Genomic DNA, 16,401 nt, shown 5'->3' on the forward strand with positions numbered 1-16,401 from the left:
ACACAACAGCCCCCCCCTCAAATCCTTCAAATCCCAAAAACACCACAAACACTCTGAAGACTCTCCGTCCTGCAGCTGCTCAACTTCAGCTTCACTCCACAAACATCCTTCATCATATTCACGTTTGTTCCACTTGTTCTGTTCTAATAAAGTTTTCATACTATTTTATATTTTGCAACTTTGTCCTGGTTCAGCTCGACTCTTTGTCAAGTTCAAGTTCAACTTCATGTTGTCTCTGGAGGAACAAAGACATCTACACAAAGAGTTCCTGAACCAAACTCTGATTGTTCCAGTTTCATGTCTCTAAATGTGGCGATTTTGGTTTTTGAGAAAACTGAAGGTGGTTAAAACTTCGTCAGCTGAATAAACCGATTAAAAACTATGTTGGTTTATCTGAAAATTAACCATCACAAAGCTAAACAGCTGTTTGTCTGGGCTCATGAGAAACTTTGTTTCTGGGTTTCTCCTCAACATCCTCCTGACTGCTGAAGTCAGTAAATGAAACACCAGAATATCTGCCAGCACTGGGCCACAACTGGGCCGACTGCTGCAAACTGGAGAGGCCTCTCAGTCAAGTCTAAAACTGAACTGAACTTAGCAGCTGTTTCCACAATTGACCTGACTGTGGTGTCACCTCTTACAGAACAGATTCTCAAAAAAGTCTAAAATGTTTTGGTCCAAATGCACCCTGAGCTCACACTTCACTGCTGGACAAGTATCACTGTGACCCACAGCAGTCTGACTCCAGGTGCTGACACTGGGCCACAACTGGGCCCAACTGGAGTGGCCTCTTGGTCAAGTCCAAAACTGAACCAAACCTAAAGCTGTTTCTGTGCCAGAGTCACGTCTATGTTGCTCTCCAGTGCCAGAACTCAGCCGACTGTGCCGACACTCAGCCACAATCAGCGTACAAAACAGATTCTCAAAAAAAGCCAAAACATTTTGGGCCAAAAAGTTTCCTGAACTCAGTGACACTTCACCGCTGGACCAGAATCATACTAACCCACAGCAGTCTAACACCAGTGGCCGACTCTGGGCCACAACTGGGCCAATTGCTGCAGACTGGAGCGGCCTCTCAGTTAAGTCCCAAACTGGAAACCTGGCAGCTGTTTCTGGGCCAGAGCCACATCAATGTTGTTCTCTGGTGCTGACTGTGCCGACACTCAGCCAACTGTGCCAATGTTCAACCACAATTGGCCTGACTGTGACGACCCCTCTTACAGAACAGATTATCCAAGAAGTCATAATGTTTTGGCCAAAAGTGTCGTGAACTCTGGACCAGAATCATCCCAACTCACAGCAGTCTGACTCCGGGTCCTGACTCTGGGCCACAACTGGTCCGACTGCGGCTAACTGATGTTGAGAACTTTAGACCAAGTCCAAGCTGGTCCAGATGTGGAGGCCAGATCACATTTAGTTCTCCGGAGCTGAAACTTAATGACAGTTACATCTACTTCAGAGTTTGAACATGTTTTATTCTCCAGACTGCCGGAGCTCAGCCAGAACTGAGCCGACACTCAAACGTCTCCTTAAGATTTCACTCTGTTTGGTTTCCAACTAGCAATAATCATGTCTTGGATAAACCTCACAGGCTGTGGCACTGCTGCTGCTGCTCAAAGCAGTTGGGTGATTTGGGGACTTTTTGTGTCTCTATGACACAAGGACAGACATGAGGACATCATGTCTCAGTCCGTCTGATCAGCTGATGATGAATCATTCAGCTTCCTGTGTGAACTAAACTCCGCCGTGTCCCCAACTGCACGTTCAGGATTAAATGCAGCCGCCTCCCATCTGGGTCCTCATTATACCAAATGGGGGGAGTCGTCATTTAAAACACTGGAGCAGACAGTCCACCCCCTCCCCACCCTGATCTGACCTCCAAATCCCCTAAAATCCCCCTCGGCCTCTGCATACGGTGACCTCGGCCCCTGCAGGTCATGAGAGTCTCAGTTCAGGTCTGAAGCTCTGTTCGCCCCCTCCTCCTCTTTCTGTCTGTCGTATTGTCGCATGCCTGACCGTGAACTTCACGGTTTTCACCCACGACACCCCCCATCAGACAATGTATCGTTTATCACGAACACTGTGTGATTCTGATGACGCACACACATGATGAGGATGATGATGAAGGCTCAGACGTGACACACACACACTTAGCAGGACAGATGTCTCTCTGCTAGTTTTAATTGTCTAATTGGAGCCAATTAAGAAGCTGCTGAGTCACTTCCTGTTAAAACAGCTGATTAACAAGCAGCTTATGCATCAGTAATCATAATTAGGACACACAGACTTCAGGCACAACATCATGAAATGAACCAGAGTGTGTGAAACCTCAGTGTGAGATGAAACTCAAGACGTCACTTCAGTTTCACTCACAGGTTCTTAAGGATCAATTAAAACTCCATTAAACACAAGAACTAGAAAACAAGAACAAGTCTCGTCACGGCTTCACCCTGAAGTTTCTGCTGCTGTAACTCTTCACACATTCAGCTGCTCTGAGTTACTCTACAGAAAACATCCTGACTTCATCTCACAGGATCGTTTCTGTTCACATACAAACTTCTTCATGTGGAGTAAAATCACAGTCTTGATTTTTACCTCACTTTATCCCTTCTGTTTATTTTTATTCTATTTTATTGATGGACTTTTAATCATCTGTTTTTGTTAGTTTGTCCTGTTTTGCTTGCTTTGCTTTTTTAATATTTTATCATCGTGTTTTTGTAATTTTCTAGTCTTGCAAAACTGCTATAAAAATAAAGCCGAGTTGAGTTTTCTCCCCTGTTTGGGAGTCGATTAGATTCAGAATCAATAGTGTCTGTGTTTAAACCATTTCTAATTAAAAAGCCATTTTGTCTTCTAATGTTTAAGGTGTCTTGTGAAAGTTTTCTGATTTTCAAGTTCAACAAGAAGCAGATGAAACTCAGAGCAGCAGGGAACTCTGGGTAATGTCGCTGCTAACACATTAGCTCACTGATAGCATCCAGACTGTCAGGCATGAGTTCAATTTGTTAAATAAAGTTAACTGAAGGAGCTGAAGCTGCTTCATGTTCTTTAGGAACATTTTTAAGAACCCTTCAGGAGCTCACTGTCTCAACAACACAGTGTGCATTAAACCCTCAGTCAGCTCTGTGAAGGCGAGAGAAGCAGACAAAGCCTGAGGGTTAAAGGGTTAATACAGTTATTTTTAATTCAACTTCAGCTGTAAATGTTTGGATTATTTAATTTGTGTATGTTCGAGCTGCAGAACAGAAGTTAAGTTATCAATTATAATGAGACTGTGAATGTTTTAATGCCTGTAAATTGTGAAACTCACTGAATGACGGCTCTCTAGGAAATTAAAGACCAAATGTTACAGACTTAGATTCTACATTTTTACATTATTTTATCCCTGGTGTTTCATTTATCTGGTTCAATTGACTTTTAGGCACAGATTTTTAAAATTTTATTGGTTTATTGATTTTATTTTTTGCTGTTTAAAGCACTTTAAGCTGTTTGTAAAGTTGCTATATAAATAAATAAAGTTAAAGTTATTAATTCATCATAATTGAAACTGACTGGTCCTCACAGGAGGGAGAGATTGACACATTAGAGGACACACACAAACACAGTGAAGTGACTTCTCTTTGTGAGTTCATCCCAGCTCAAGTTCAAGAGCAACACACACACACACACACACACACACACAGTCTGACCGTCTGTATGAAAATGAGGCTGATGAATATTCACAGAGACCGTCTGTCCACTTCTTCATCACTCGTTCTCACAACAAAAGCTCATAAAAAACATACAGAAAAACAAATAATAAACAACAGAAGAAGAAAAACATTCAAAGCAGCAGCAGCTTGAAAAAAGGAAGTTTTGTGCACAAAAAATTATAATAAATATTAGTTAATAACATGCATAATCCAAATATATGTTTCACATGTGTATATATCTTTTACAAAATCAATATTGTCTTATTTTTGTTAATAATCTGCATGCTTAGAAATTATTTAAAAACCTTTACATTTTAATCTTTTATCATACATAAATATTGTTTGTATAATATATCGTATGTATGATATTTTATATTGTCTGCAGGGAGCACAAATGAGAAACTCTGATATAGAAATACATCAATCTAGTTTGGATATTTTGTGTTTTCTCTGTTAGTCTGCTCAATAATCAAAGTATTATTATCATTATTATAATAATGTGTAACTTTACACTCAGAGCTGACGCTTCATTCAAAGCTGCAGAGATCTGAAAAATTCTGTAAACTCACGTTTAACAATCTGCTTCTTTCCTATAACTGAATAAATGTACATATATAAGCAATATATATACTTTAATGGATATGTTGAATAAAGGGTAAATATATCAGACCTGAGCAGCAGAGTCCCAGCAGCATCAGCAGCATTATCATCATCTTCATGTTTGTTCAGTTTAAATCCAAATCATCAGAAACACAAACATCAGCAGCTCCGACACAAAAACAGAAAAATAAAAACTCTTCTTTTTCTTCTTCTTCTTGTTTTGAATCCTCTTTATATAAATGTAGAATATTAAATCCTGGAGGACTGATGATGTGAAGCTGCTGCAGTCCTGAAGATCTGATTCAAACTGACCTCACAGTGGCGGACAGCAGAGGGCGGAGCCTCTGACAGGAGGGGGAGGGGCCAGAGAGAGGGCAGGGGGAGCACTGACCCTGAGGTCAGGTGAGGAGAGGAGGGGGAGGGGGGGAGGTCACAGCTGAGGAGCTGCTGGATTATAATGAACAGAGAGGATGAAGAAGAGATGATGGAAACATGGAGGAGAGAAATGATGAAGGAGCAGGAAACAGGAGGAAAGGAAGCAAGGAAGGAAGGAAGGTGACAGGATGAAAAATGTTTGAATGTTTCCTTCAGACAGTGAACATAAAGCCCCACATTACATTATACATATTATATATTAGATTATAGGCTTATACATTATATTATATGATATTATATTATTTTGGATTTTATTTTATTATATTTTACTATATTATATAAGTCTATACTATACCAATAATATAATAATATACTAAACTGTACTAAAATTATATTATATTTTACCACATGATATTAAATTATTATATTATATATTTTATGTACTATATTATATTACATTATATTATTTCCTATTATATGATATTAAATCATATTAAATTAAATTAAATCATATTAAAATAAACAACAATATTTTGCACCACATTAAATTATATTATTTTGTATTTTATTTTATTATATTTTACAATATTATATTTGTCTATACTATACCAATATTATAATTATATACTATACTGAAATTATAGTTTATTTTATCACGATATTAAATTATTATATTATATATTATATTATATTATATTATATTAGATATTATATAATATTATACTTTATTATATTATTTTATTTCATATTATATTATATCATTTTAAATTATATTTTATTATGTTATATTATTTTATTTTATTTCATATTATATTATATTTTATTATATATTATATTATTTATTATTATATCATATTATATTTTACTATTTTATATTATGCTACAATATTTTATGCCACATTACATTTTCTCATTTTGTATTTTATTTTATTATATTTTATTGTAAAGCCAAATCAAAGGCCCCCATCCTGTCCAAAGACATCTTTTTCCCGTCATAAGGTTCTGAAAGATGCTGTGATGAGACGCTCTGGAAGTTTTCCCACTGCTGTGGCTTACACATTAAGAAGAAATAAAACCACAAAATTCTGATTGCTTCATTTTTTTTATTAACGGCATTTACTTGTACTTTTACTTTAAATAATTAAATTCACTTTTATAAAATTAATCTTGATTGAATCACAGTAAATATCAGACTTTTACTCAGTAATATTCTAATAGGTGACTTTAACTTCTACCAAAGTTATTTTCTGGTAAAATATCAGTACTTTTACTCGAGTATAGCTTCAGGTACTTCATCCACCGCTGCCTACGAGTACTTAGAGTTAGTACTTAAGTAAATTAATTTAAACCATGAAGGATGAACATGATGAAACTGATCTCTGGAGACTGTTCTTGTTATTTTGGCCACATACAAACTCCAGACAGCGGGTGGCGGTAAAGAGCCACAGCTAAACACCACAGAAGAAGAACTGGAGCCGCAGCAGCAGCAGAAGAAGAACAGGAAGAAGATGGCGCGGTGTTGGACGTAAACAAAGATGTTGTAGACTGACTTTAACCGTTTGATGAAGAAGGTTTAACATCGGAAAAATAAAGATTCAGACTAAAGGTTCGTTTCTACCGGCAGCACGGTGCTAACGCAGCTAGCTTAACCGGCTAATTTATTTAGCTCCATCAGTTATCCAACTGTAGAGATACAGACTGAAGCCACACACAGCTCAGGGTGAACACGGTCACCACTGGAGGAGGTCAAATATTTAATGTTTGATATTTAATCATATTACAACACAGCAGGAAGGGGGTCAGCTCGATTTATGTAACAGCACCGAGAAAGGCTGTTGCTGAGGAGCACTGCTGTTTTCAACCAACAGGTAAAATTGCGCTAAATATGTACAGTTAAAATAAACGACTTACCGACTTACTGTGTTGTAACCGAGTCCATCTCATGGCAGCAGGAGCTCTCTGGGATCACAGTTATTGTTCTGCTCCTTGTTCACCTCCAGTCTCCACATTAGTTTCTCCTCCTCGTCTCTCCTGGTCCGTCTCCCTTCGTAAACGTCCCTCCTTTGGTTCCTTCTGTCTCCACAGTGAGCTGCATGTCGTCGCTGTCATAATCATTTTGTTTTTTATTGTATATTCCTCAAACTGTTAAAAGCCTGACCCCAACAGGTGACCCGCGGTGTGATACAGTGCACGTCACAGCTGCTCTTATGCGTAGGAATACCTGAGTTTTTAGGTTTAGAAGATGTAGTGCCAAAGCAAAGTGCTGTCTGATGGCAAAATAAAGCACTGAAATATTCTCAATAAAGCGTCCACTTAAACTGGTGTTGAGTTTTTTTAAGGCAGGCTTTTAAAGTGGCAAAAATACGTTTTGCTGTTGACCCCATCCACGCCAGTACAATGCTAAAGCAGGATTTATACCTCTGCCTCCAATCAACACTGTACCTCCTGTCTGATTTTGTAAGCTGAAATCCATCTCTCTCAGAGGAAAAGAAGCTTTTATTTACTTTTATTTCACAGATAAGAAACAAATTGTGAAGACAATAAAGCCTCCACTAAATAACATTTTAAGTCTTGTGAGTGATTTATCCTGGCTTCATATGAGCAGAGGAAATCCCCACTAGTTGCCAGGCTAATTAACACAATGTAAAATGCCATAGGCTTGTGGTAATTGTGTGATCAATCTTGTTGGGGCAGCTGTGGCTCAGAGGTAGAGCTGGTTGTCCACCAGTCAGAAGATCAGTGGTTCAATCCCCAGCTCCTCCAGTCCACATATGGAAGCTTAGGGTTATTAAGATACTGAACCCCAAATTGCTCCTTATGGCTGTGTGAGAGCATGTGAATGGTTACTGAGTGGCAGGTGGCACCATGCATGGTAGTCTCAGCCACCAGTGTGTGAATGTGTGATTATGACGTAGTGTAAAAGCGCCTTGAGTGGTTGGAAGACTCGAAAGGCACAATACAAGTCCAGTCCATTTATTTGTAGGGAAAATCTGTCCAGCAAAAGACAAAAGTTTGTATGTGAATGCTGCGAGTTATAATGAAGCTGATATGTGTACTTGTGATTGAGATTTTTGCTATTAAGTCATGTTTAATGTGAGTTTTAAAACAGCTACACTTCACAGCTCTTCACACAAACCCCACCACTGACTAGTGTTTTGGAGGTGTAGCTGCAGAGTGACACAGACACACCACTGCACAAGTACAAATGCTCACAATGGCGAAGGCCACATGCGCAGTCCATGTGTGTAGGCTCTGCATAGAGCTGACACACAAGTATTAATCCGCCTTTATACCTCTGCGTTGATTCCATACTCAAACCACAACTTGACAGCCTGACATGACTCTCCCCTGAAATGTCAGTATGTGTACACATTGCTGCGATGGACACCAGTTTATTTTTATAAGCCGAAAACCATTTCCCTCAGTGGAATTAAACTTTTATTACTTTTATTTCACAGATATAATAATATAAATTGTGAAGACAATAAAGCCTCCACAAAATAACATCTTATTCTGGCTTCATATGAGAGGAGGAAAAGTTAAAATGTTCCACTCACTGTTTTATTTATTTCTGTCTTTGTTTAGTCAGATTCACCTCCAACCAGCTGCTGCTCCACCCGATCCACTGTGAAGACCTGGCCCAGACCAGTCCAGTCTGACCTGCTCTGACCTGGTCCAGGTGGTGATGGCGGGTCGAGGTGGTGGGCGAGGTCGGAGGATGATGACCTTCAGCGTGGAAGCAGTTGGCATCAACAGAGGAGACAGTTTACCTCCATCCATCCAACAGCCTACACCTCTGTTTCCTGTGAGACGCACACTGTGACACACACACAAACTATATATCATTCAGTGTATCTAAAGGCCAAAACACATGGCCGCTGAACGCCACATGTCAAAAGTTGCCACCCCTGTTATTTTCTTTATACAACCCAGACACTGGCAGCAGCTGGAGTTCACTTCACACCACTGTTCTATCTCTAGCTTCACCGCCCCATGGATGTACAGAGAGAACTGGATACAGCGTTGAAGGCGGGGCTTGTTCATTCCTGTATAAGTTGTCTAGTGGCGCATGAAGCTAAAAACATTCCACTGACAGGGCAAAAACCGAATCTTTCACATCGATGGGCCCACAGAGCCAGCACACTGAAGACTTTGCCAGCCAAGCAGCTAACTTCTGTCAGCCGAGCAGACTACTTCCAGTTCAGGAAGTGTGTAGATAAAATGATTTAATCCTGTGGTTCTTACAGACTTTTAAAATGTTATCGGACCAAATGGATTAAAATTTGTGACACTCAAAAAAATGTATCCACTGATCCACAGACGTCTCTATGGCCATGTAAGTCCTTTTGGGCCCCGTGGCATCACACAGTTTGGCCACTATGTCAAATTAGTGTCTGGTTCAATTTCTGGGTGTTTGCATCACCCCTGAAAAAATTAAAAATGTTTCCCCTCTCTCGCCGTGCTTGTAAATCCCAGCTCCTGTACCAGCTCTTCTTCTCTGGACAGGACTCGTGTCTCCGACTTACAGCCAGCAATGTTACTTACTCACCGCTGATGTTTCTGACAGCAGTGCACTCTGGGATGTGTAGTTGACTCTGTGTGTTTGTGTGCAGGTGATGGAGCAGAAGCCCCTCCCCCTCATAGCTGGAGAGGAGGCGGAGTATCTGTTAGCTCTCAAACAGGAGTTCAGAGGAGCCATGAAGAGTCTGCCCTGCTTCATACAGCCAGCTGCTGCACAGAGAGGTCAGAGGTCACCACACACACACAGGCACAGCAGGTCCTGGATCAGCTGATTGATCAACAAACAATCAGTCGACTGTTAGATTAATTGGGAAGGTGTTCTTCCTGTGTGTTTCCAGATGTGGAGAGGTACTCTGATAAATATCACAGCAGCGAGCAGACGGACGCGCTGACGGACTGGAGTCCAGGTCAGATATCAGTAATCACAGGAATCATCTTTATCTCTGTTATCAGTAATAAAGACTGTATTTTATATATATGTTATTATAATATAAATAAACTTTATATCCTGAGACAGTTTGTTGATGTTTCAGACTGGAAAAGATTCCCTAAAGAACTCAGAGTGAAGAAACCTTCCAAAGACGGTATGTACACACACACTCACACACAGTGCTCTGAATCAATGATTGATGGGTGTATTGATGTCCTGCTCTGTGTCTGTCAGGTGTCTCAGCAGCTGTCAGTCGCTCTGACCGACCGCAGTCAGGTCAAAAGAAGAAAAAAGTGAAAGAGAAAGAAGAAGTGCTGCTCAAACTGGAGGTGAGACACACACACCTGCTGACCTCCGTCCTCCAAACAATCAATCAATCAATCAGTTTATTGATCCTGTAATCTCTTAGTGAGAGTCAGAAACACTTTGGATCAAGAGCGTTTCCACCTTAAATAAACATTTCCACCTTAATCTGTTTCCTGTGTCAGACTCTGCAGAAGAAGGAGGAGCAGCAGAGCTCGGGGGAGGAGGAAGAGGAGGAGGAGGGAGAGGAGAAGAAGAAGAAACAGGAGGAAGAGGAGGCAGAGGGAGAGGAGGAGTATGATGAGGAAGAGTTTGAGGAGGTGAGATATTTTATCGTAGATCAACTCAGATGTCCACCTTAACAAATTGAATTAACTCAGATGTCCACCTTAACAATATGAGTCCAATCATAGGTCCACCTTAACAGTCTTAATCAACTCATGAGTCCACCTTAACAATCTGAATTAACTCAGATGTCCACCTTAACAATATGAGTCCAATCATAGGTCCACCTTAACAATCTGAATTAACTCAGATGTCCACCTTAACAATATGAGTCCAATCATAGGTCCACCTTAACAGTCTTAAACAACTCATAAGTCCACCTTAACAATCTGAATTAACTCAGATGTCCACCTTAACAATATGAGTCCAATCATAGGTCCACCTTAACAGTCTTAATCAACTCAGAAGTCCACTTTAACAATCTGGATCAACTCAGACGTCCACCTTAATCTGAATCAACCCATACGTCCACCTTAACAATCAGAATCAACTCATACATCCACCTTAATAAATGACCAGTATAAAAGTTTAGTAAGACAAATATTAGGATCAATATTAATTACATTATATTAATTATACTATGGCCGTTTTTAAATGACATTTTCTTAAGATATAAGAAAGGATCTTAAAATGTACTCAGTTTAACTCAGGACTCCTGTGTATACCCTTTATATTATAATTATTTATATTAATGTTTTTAAATAAGATTATTAATATGTGATAAGTGTGTTGCATAAATTTTTCCCTGTTTCCTGTCTGCAGGAGACGGATTACGTCATGTCATACTTTGATAACGGAGAGGAGTTCGGAGGAGACAGTGATGACAACATGGACGAGGCTATTTACTGAAACACTGAACATGCACTGACACACAATACACACTCACAACACACATATACACACTGAACACACACACACACTCATCAGATTTTATCAGACAGCATTTTGTCACTTTTTACAGCAGAAAGAAAAAACGTCCAGCAACAGTTTTATAAACAGATCGGACCCAAAGAACGAGTGAATGAGTGAATGATTTAATGAGTGAAAGAATGAACGTCAGCTGAAGACGACCCGTCAGGATTTATTCGTCCGTAGATTTGAAGTTTCTGTAGAAACTGAGTTCACTGAAGTTTTTTAAGATTTTGTATCAAAGTTTTATCTGTTTTATCTTTGTTGTGTAAAAAAAGTGAATTTTTTCTGTTTGTTTGTTTGTTTGAAAATAAACTGATAAACAGCTATGTGAAGAGTCAAAGACGTGTGTATGACATAACATTATATTAAAACATGTATTATTACGATGTATTAAAGGAGCAGTCTGTAGAAATTCAGGGGATCTGTTGACAGAAATGGAATATATTCATAACGTTTTCATTGGCGTTTGTTTTGTTACGTAGATGCCTCATTGACTGTTTGCCTGTTGCAGCGATTCGTCAATGTTGCCATTATTATTATTTTTTTTAAAAGACACAACTTGCCTGTAAACAAATGCAACTAACGGCAGCTGTGTTTTTCTAAATAAAAAGCTCTATCGTTTTTCTAGACGTTCCTAAATAATGCAGTTGAATGTGGAAGTTGACAACTTTTCAAATAGCGCTAGCTAGCTAACGCTGTTTGCTTATTTTTAACTCCGTCATCATAAATAGATTATTGTAAATTTTACCACTGTTCATTTTAGAAAGGCCACCACAAGAAAACATGTCGTTTGTCTAGATTATCAAATTGGCAATGGATCATTTATTTGTTTGTTGTTTATTTCTGGCTGCCAGCGATAGCTAGCATGCTAACACTCAAATGCTAACAAGCGTTCATTTTCAAGAATCGTGCCTGGTGGCAGACAGAAACCAATCTAAACACACATTAAGTTATATTACATAAACTAACAACATGTTTTCTTGTGGTGTCCTTTCTAAAATGAGCAGTGGTGAAAATTACTATATTACTGTAATCAGACAGCGTTAGCTAGCTAGCTATTAATTATATTAAATTCTATGAAAATAAGCAGAATCCATGCTTGAATAAAGTTTTTACGATGCCTAATGACAATGAGTGATTTTCCACCATGTAAGTAATGAAGTTCATGTAAGGCTAACACATTCCTATACTGAGCGTCCAGCAGCGATTATAGCCTAAATATCAAGACTTTGATATAACTTTTTACACGTAGATCACAAACCCTGGAATATAAAAACGCCTCAGTGAAATTGGCTGATAAACATGAATGTAATAGTTGTTGTTTTTTGTTTTTTAAATCTAGCCTGTGGAGGAAGTACTCAGATCCTTGAATGTTCAGTGGTATTACTGCCACTCCCTTAAAAATATTCAGGTTATGGAATGAGGTCTGTAATGACCTCTGCAGCCTGCAGGGGGCGCTGGTGGACTCTGACTTATTACTTTCTATCATTAGTGAGAACAGAATCTGTTTCACTGTAAAACCTGTTTGTTCACAGTGAAGTAATAAACTTACCCATCTGTCTCAGGGTGTCCCATGGTGTGTGTCTCAGTGTGTGTGCGTTTCAGTGTGTGTCTCAGGGTATCTCCGTGTGTCTCAGGTTCTTCCAGGAAGTCCTGGAAGCTGATCTGAGGTCATCTTCCCGCTGACTGAATCAAATCACACCTCTATCTTTACACTTCGGAAACCTATTTCCTGTTTTGAGACCTTTTTTCCTGACAACAACCCCAGAGCTGACACCATTAATGAACTTGTTCATTATCTGCTTTGCTTTGATTCACTGGTGGTGTGTTCACTGTCACTGGTTAAAATGAACGCTGACCTGTAGCATGCTGTGACCTTTGACCTCCTGTCTGTCTGCAGCAACAACGTTAGCATTAGCTGGCTGCTTCTAAAAGTAGAGACAGAAAGAGGAACCTGAGCGCTCAATCACTCTCTGAGCGAGTGACTTCCACTCCTCGACCAATCACACGCATCCTGGGATTAGCTGTCGACCAATGGGAGTGAAGACAGGCTGCTGGTCATGCAGGCGGAGGACTGCAGCTCCAAAAAACAGAACAGAAGAAGTGTGTCAGGGGTGAACAGCAGCTGTGACATGATGACAGTGAGTGTGCACAATGTGCTTCTGTCATTAGTTTAAATGTGTAAGATCTACACTAAATATTTAAATACACACATGTACACGTACATATGTACCTGTGCAGTTCTCATGTATATCTCAGAGGTCAGAGGTCAGACTGAAGAGTCTCTGATGTGAACAGCTGCAGTTGAAGTAAACAACAGAGTCAGATTACAAACACACACACACACACACACACACACACACACACACACACACACACACACACTCTGCATTGATTTTCAGTAATTCCTTGAGGACTTTCCTGAACCTGAATTTTAGAAACCAAGTTTAAAGAACAAAGTGACAACCATCAAAATGTCCTCGCCTTTTAAAAACTTTCCAAAAATGTTTATACTTTGTCAGATGTTGTCTTTTTTCCAAAAACATCTTTTATTTTCTTTTTTTTATCTTTACAGTGAAGTCATCCTACAGAAATATCGTCCCTTTAAAAGTCTTCACTCACTAAAACAGTAGTTTCCTAAAACTGTTGTCAGTCCAACATCAGCCTGATATCTGACCTCTCACCCACTAACATACTAGTTCAGTTTATAGACACACTCATTTTTACACATCAGACCAGGAGGATCCAACTGGCTTTGCCTGGAGGCCACTTCTGCAAAATGAGGAGGCAAGGGGCCTAATAATAATTCACCCATGTTCATCCAGGAAAAATGTTTCTAAATCAGTTGCTGATACCAAGATACCTTGAATTCATGTATAAAACTTATTTTTTTGCTTGCCTGCACAGAGAGAGGTCTGGAGTAAGCCCTGAATGTCCTCAAATTTTAGAAACACCCCTGTTTACACCTGACCTGGGCGGGGCTGCTGCGACTGAATTTGCCTCTTGGCAAAGATGAGTGAGGACAGGTTGAAAACAGCAAACATATTGTATTATTGATTGATTGGAGACCGCATGCAACAACGGCAAAGCTATATCAAAACATCCATTTACAAACTCTCACTTAACTCATGCAGTATAATCCAAGTCTTAGAAGCCAGTTAAAAGTCTTGGACGTTGGTTCAGCACATCCCTCAAAGATGCCAATCAAGTGGACCAGCTTAGGAAGGATACCATCAGTGTTCTGGAGAGTATCAACAAGTCCTTGCTCCCTGGCAGGTTGAAGATCTGGTGCCTTCAATTCGGGCACCTACCCAGGCGAATGTAGCCATTGACCATCTACGAGGTCCCAATCTCTAAGGTTGACAGACTGGAGAGACTGATCAGCTCATTTACCAAAAAGTGGTTAGGTCTCCCCAGGTGCATTACCAAGACAGGGCAGTATGGAAAAGGCCTGCGAGAGCTCCCAATGTCCAGTCATGTAGAGGAGTACAAATGCTTCAAAGTCTGTGGACCCCATCTGCAGCTCCGCAATAGGCAGAGTCATCCCTTAAAACACCAGGACATTGTTGGACATGTGCAACAAGGACGAGGAGGCCCTGGCCTTGGAGGGAGCAGACCACCCTGGCACAAGGCAACCCCGTCTCAGCCTTGAGGTTTTTTGGTCAAGGAGGTACGCCAACAAGAGCAGGCAATGAGGTGAGCAAAGGTCGTCTCTCAAGCACAACAAGGACAGTGGATGAGATAGGAGGGAGCTGAGAAGAGAAAGTTGTGGGACATGGAAGCATCTCAAACTAGCTTAATTAATAATACGAGCCACCTATAATGTCCTGCCATTCCTGAGGAACCTCAGCCAATGGTATGGCCAAGACCCTACGTGGCCCCTCTGCCCATCTCAAGCAAACCTGACACATAATCTGGTTGGCTGCAAGACAAGCCTGACACGAGGTTATTATGCCTGGTGGCAAAATCAGGTGCTAAAGTGTCTAGCTGCTACGCTGGAGACCAGATAGACATCTATCAATGCCCTACCTCCTCTGTCATTCCATCCTACAATTACAAGAGGGTTTGTCTGCGAAGGTGTGAAGCAATTTAGGACCTGTACAGTAAAATCAGACACCAGCCAACTGGGAGGGGAATGAGACTGGAGATAACTGGCTGATCAGAATCAGCCTCTATGCTTCCCATCTGAGATAGCCTCTACTAACCTCAGACCAGACCTCATGCTTTGTTCCTCATCACTGCACTGAGGATGATGTGGAGGAGGCCTACAAGCACAAGAGCCTTAAGTACGCTGAGCAACGCGGCTGAAAAGCAAAGGTTTGCCCAGTTGAAGTAGGCTACAGAGGCTTCGTGGGCATGTCAACTACCAGACTGCTTAAAGAAATGGAAATTTGAGGCCAAGCCCAGTGTCAGGCCATCGAAGCCTTCTCTGGCGCTGCTGGACACACAAGCGAGTGGATCAAGAGGCGAGGCAACACTTGGACCCCAAAATCCCACTGATAACAGCAGAGTTCAAAGGAGTAAAAGCAGAGGGGGTGCATCTGGGATGCCTGAGCCCTCTGGAGGTGTTGGGGGTCTATCATTGAGCACCAGTGAAGGAGGGTACCCACCTGATGACCCCAATTAAGCTTTGAACAATATTTATCAGTTAAAGTTAAAGTCCCACCGATTGACCCATCCCTTGAGGGAGCGGTGAGCAGCAGTGGTGCCGCGCTCGGGAATCATGTGGTGATCTAACCCCCCAATTCCAACCCCTGATGCTGAGTGCCAAGCAGGAAGACAATGGGTCCCATTTTTATAGTCTTTGGTATGACCCGGCCGGGGATCGAACCCACGACCTCCCAGTCTCAGGCCAATCAATATACATAATAAATGAATCGCCTGTTTTTAACCTTTAGATGGCTGCTGTCCTCACTCATCTTAGTAGTTGCAGTTGCAGTTCAGTGGGCCACCTGGCACCCTATTGCAGTTCTGAGTTGGCTCACAGGCCGTAAGTTGAATGTCACTGCAGTAGACTGATACTCTGTACATGATGATGTAAGAGTTTCATAAAGATTCTGGTAGGATTTATTTACAGGGTCATTATATGACCTACCTACCTACCTCTATACCTATCTACCTTTGTACCTATCTATCTATCTACCTACCTACCTACCTACCTACCTACTTACTTACAGATCTATATATTTCAATTTCATTTCAATTTCATCTATAACAGATGACAACCCTCTGTCCTTTGGACCCACCGCCCCCCCCCCCCCCCCCCCCCCCCCCCCCCTCCTC

General features: G+C 40.8%; 2 protein-coding genes across 6 annotated transcripts in view; one reads left to right on the forward strand and one right to left on the reverse strand.

Annotated features, from left to right (window-relative positions):
• Positions 1–8,244, reverse strand: part of LOC126391803 (immunoglobulin superfamily DCC subclass member 3-like) — a 29,662-nt gene extending 21,418 nt beyond the window's left edge. Inside the window, exon 1 of the mRNA XM_050046744.1 lies at positions 6,579–8,244. Within this exon, the coding sequence (XP_049902701.1) occupies positions 6,579–6,611 (33 nt within the window). The 5' untranslated portion in view covers positions 6,612–8,244. The remainder of the gene's footprint in view (positions 1–6,578) is intronic.
• On the forward strand, positions 6,137–11,442 carry polr3glb (RNA polymerase III subunit GL b). Of its 5 annotated transcripts, none has more exons than XM_050046745.1 (8): positions 6,137–6,535; positions 8,253–8,472; positions 9,281–9,410; positions 9,527–9,595; positions 9,722–9,772; positions 9,853–9,947; positions 10,107–10,241; positions 10,969–11,442. In XM_050046745.1, exons 2-8 carry the CDS (start codon positions 8,353–8,355, stop codon positions 11,053–11,055), a joined length of 687 nt encoding a protein of 228 aa, XP_049902702.1. In that variant the 5' UTR covers positions 6,137–6,535; positions 8,253–8,352; the 3' UTR covers positions 11,056–11,442. The 5 variants fall into 5 exon arrangements, with proteins under 5 accessions (XP_049902702.1, XP_049902704.1, XP_049902703.1 ...); XM_050046747.1 differs by having other exon boundaries at positions 8,257–8,472; XM_050046746.1 differs by having other exon boundaries at positions 6,137–6,273.
• The last annotated feature ends 4,959 nt before the right edge of the window (positions 11,443–16,401 follow it).

This window comes from Epinephelus moara, chromosome 6, assembly GCF_006386435.1.
Source record: "Epinephelus moara isolate mb chromosome 6, YSFRI_EMoa_1.0, whole genome shotgun sequence".
NCBI classification, from domain to species: domain Eukaryota; kingdom Metazoa; phylum Chordata; class Actinopteri; order Perciformes; family Serranidae; genus Epinephelus; species Epinephelus moara.

Bases quoted from the DNA above. Each gene is read 5' to 3' on its own strand.
- polr3glb (XM_050046745.1), top strand. From the start codon at position 8,353: ATGGCGGGTCGAGGTGGTGGGCGAGGTCGGAGGATGATGACCTTCAGC. The intron at 9,773-9,852 runs GTATGTACACAC...TGTGTCTGTCAG, and splicing joins GAAGAAACCTTCCAAAGACG to GTGTCTCAGCAGCTGTCAGT. The intron at 10,242-10,968 runs GTGAGATATTTT...TCCTGTCTGCAG, and splicing joins ATGAGGAAGAGTTTGAGGAG to GAGACGGATTACGTCATGTC.